The sequence below is a fragment of the Lottia gigantea genome, assembly GCF_000327385.1.
Source record: "Lottia gigantea unplaced genomic scaffold LOTGIsca_231, whole genome shotgun sequence".
In the NCBI taxonomy this organism is placed as follows: Eukaryota; Metazoa; Mollusca; class Gastropoda; family Lottiidae; genus Lottia; species Lottia gigantea.
This window is the reverse complement of record NW_008708651.1, coordinates 96,943-100,621: the sequence shown is the minus strand read 5'-3', so window position 1 is coordinate 100,621 and position 3,679 is coordinate 96,943. Positions and strand designations below refer to the sequence as shown.

The 3,679-nt window shown below is 32.1% G+C and overlaps 1 protein-coding gene across 1 annotated transcript; it reads right to left on the bottom strand.

Moving 5' to 3' along the window:
- Window positions 1-1,534: 1,534 nt before the first annotated feature.
- LOTGIDRAFT_174996 (hypothetical protein) lies at window positions 1,535-3,231 on the bottom strand (the record flags this gene model as incomplete). Its single annotated transcript, XM_009055090.1, has 2 exons — window positions 1,535-1,941; window positions 2,853-3,231. 2 exons carry the CDS (start codon window positions 3,229-3,231, stop codon window positions 1,535-1,537), a joined length of 786 nt encoding a protein of 261 aa, XP_009053338.1.
- Between the last annotated feature and the right edge of the window lie 448 nt (window positions 3,232-3,679).

Below are 3,679 nucleotides of genomic sequence, written 5' to 3'. Positions count from 1 at the left end.
GTTTATCAAATTCATTCGTTACGTCATGTCCACTAGCTAATTGAATGTAGTCTTCTACCTTAATCTTATAGTTAGAGTACCCCTTAAACGTTTTCTTTTCTTTTAAAACACCATCGGAAGTTAGAATGATATTGTATTTTACTTTTGGCGCTAAATATAAACCAAATATGATTCCACCATCACCGTAATCATTCTTCCCTTTGCTATATTCGTTTTCAGACACCAACCCAGCTTCATTTAATTTATCCCAATTGCTAGACGAAATGTATAAACTATCAGTATCTGTATAGTATATTTCCGGCTTATAAAATCCATCTATTACGTGAATGAAATTGTTCATTATTTTTTTACTGTGAGATAATATAAATGCACCTAAATGAGTGGGTGTTAATCTAGTAAAATCCTTTGGAGGAACAAACTCTTTTACTTCGTCATTCATCTGAACGATATATTGGGTCTCATTTACTTTTTCATAGCTTTTGACGTGTGAATCAAAGTTGGCTTTAAAAGTCGCTTCACTCCATAGATGTCTCGATGTATTTATATCCTTCTGAATAGATTTACCGTATAAGGAATTACCTAATAATTTCATGCAATTACTAGCAACCATATCTCCTTCTTTTTTGTATTTATTCCTTAATTCCTTCAAAATTAAAATATAATCTCTGTATGGTGGAGTTATAAAATTTTCTTCGTAAACTATACCATCTAATATTCTAATAATTTTACCACCGGATTTCACTATTTCTTGAATATCAACTGATGTTAAAACGTCATAACAGAAACCATTTCTGAACCTGATTTTACTCCCAGTTTCCTTCTTACCTATTCTATTCGTAAAAGTTATTTTACCTTTAGCTGGTATGGGTTGAAAAAACATGTTTTTGGGATATTCAAACCAGACTTTTAAAATAGCAGTTCTAGGTCTGAATTTTTGTTTATTGAAGAGTTTTACAAATTCTTTTTCTTCTTCTCGTAGAAACGCTCTTGCACTTTCCGCTTTAGGATATTCACCTTCTGTCATGGCGGAAGCGTACAACCCATTAGCGTCAAACGCCACCAGTTTAGAATAGTCCAGTTCTTTGAGTTTAGCGTGAACTTCCGTTTAATCTTTTGGGTTAACACTGTATTCTTTGAATAAATCTATTATTCCTTCAGTGTCACTTTCATTGTATTCTTTTAATATGGCGCAGATCTCATTCATTTTATCCGTTTCAAATGATTTTCGATTTGCCGAAACTCTTCCTCCTTTAATACTTTGTCTGATAAAATATCTTATAAAAGGATGAGTATGCGAGTAAACTTTTTCTACGTTTTGTTTTTCCGTATGTTTCGGAACCATTCTAGTACTTTCATACCATTCTTCTTCAACCATTTCTTTATCGTAATGATATAAATAATACCAACCCTTTAAAGATAAAGAAGGAGTCGTTAGATTATTGGAAACGTTTTGGAAGACAGTTTTTTTCATGGCTTGATTGTATTTTATCAAACAAGCTCCGAGACACAATGTATCTCTTTTAGCGTAAGTTTCTCATTCGGGTCTTAAAGATTCCCAGGTTTCTTTGGTGAATTTTGCAATATTAACATCGGTGATCTTTTTCAAATTCATCGGTAGATTAGATGAATTTCCCCAGGCCGCCAAACTAGTGCTTTGATGTATAAATGAACAAGTGAAAGATATATTTTGTAAATAGTTAGAGTTACTCATTATTTCTTTCTGTCTTTTCCATTTTTTCTGCAATCTTTCTTCTGTATATGGATTAGATAAAGGAAAAGAAAGAATTTTATTATCTACTACTAGTGGACATTGTGTTAGTTTTTTAACGTTTTGAAGTGCAATCCAGTTGTCAAAACCACTGCCGTTATGGGAAATTAAGGTTAGTCTTTTCTGATCTACTTTTCCTAAACGTTGTAACATTTGATCTATACAATCTGTACCTACAAATATTTCTACTATATTAGTCATGAGTATGTTTTAATATTCTTCTGAAATGGGATGTGACGGCTTAAAATCTAGTGTCTCACTTAAATCACTTAAGTAATTATTATAATCATCTAATCTTTTCCTCAGTTTTTCTAAATTAACTAAAGTTAAAACCTACCTATGATTTGTTCTTTGTCTTGATCGATTAATTCATATGTCGGAGGTGATGTAGTGTTTACTTTATCAACGATGAATATTTCGTTCGTCCAGTATCCAACGTAACCTTTTTCGAACTTACTTTTATATTTGAAAATACGAACTCGATCTCCTACTTTAAATTTGGGTTTGATATTTAAATTCTTTATTTCATTTTCGTAGTTATGTTGCGCGTTAATTTACTTTATAATATTTGGATTACTCGAGGCTTGTGTTGGTGTGACACCTATAGATGAATTTTGTTATTGTATTCGTCGACAACAACTGGTAATATTTTAAGCCATTTTTGGGATTTCAATTCCGTGAATTTTTTGAATAATTTATTTTTTAAGAGTCCTGTTAAATCTTTCTATTACTACAGCTTTACCTTCGTTATGCGTACTGTAAATTTCAAATCCCAGAGATTTCACATTTTTGTTATAAAATTCACTTCCTTTATCTACCCATAGTTTTTCTCGATGACGGTTAGATTGTTTCATAATCGTTTCAAATGCGTGTTTGACTGATAATCCCGTTTTGTTTTTCAAAGGAATAACCCATACATATCTCGTATATAAATCTATAACTGTTAAGCAATATTTAAATCCTCTTTCGACTGGCATATGAATTAAATCGGCTGACCATATTTCATCTTTTTCAAACACTTTGACTTTTAAAAAGTTTTTAGTTTTTCTAAATTCTTTGTGAATTTCATCCGCCAATCCCATACCTAATTTCATCTTTGCTTTTAACAGTTTAATGATTAATGCTCTTTCCATTCTCTCTTTGAAAGTTGGATTTGGAATATTTTCAAGTTCGATTATCATTTGTTTGTCTGCTTCGTGTCTAAACTTTATGTCTTTGTTTCTGTATAAAATATCATGTTTAAGCGCAGCGGCGTCAACTCTATTGACTGGTTCTTCCCCTGGTTTGGGTTTATTGTTTTCGTCTAATCGCAGATCTAACCTAGTGCCTCGACCGGTGTAATTATGACCGGGAAGATGTTTTTCTCCGGGATATTTCGCCCATGGAAATCCAGGAAGAGAACCCAATGATTTTTGTATATCGCCTGAACCGAAATAAGTTTTTGGAGCGTGAGCGACAATCATTTTTATCCTATAACTTTAAAACCTTTTCCTTTCCTTTCTTCTAATCTCCTGTTTCGAAGTTCTCTTATTAGTTCTAATTCTTTCAACTCGTTAGATTGTTTCACTGTGTCGCTTATACTCTTTCCCGCTTCAGCGATTGAGCCGACGGCTTTCGCTCCGCTTGAAATGAGTGATTTGTTTTTTGAAACAAAGCTAGCTACTTTTGGAATTATTGTTTTACCTAGAGAAAATAATGAAGAAAAGATACCGTCGCCCGAATAATCTTCGAATCTGTGTTGTTCGTGTTTTAGAATTAAACTCATCCTATTTTTAAATGAGTTAATTTAGTCTGTTTTTTATCCAAAAAGAGTTATCTCCCATCTACTAAAAATGTTATGTTATTTTATATAAGGTTATTTTTAATATGCTTTTTTTGATGGAATGTAGGATATTGATTGAAGGTGTTTTT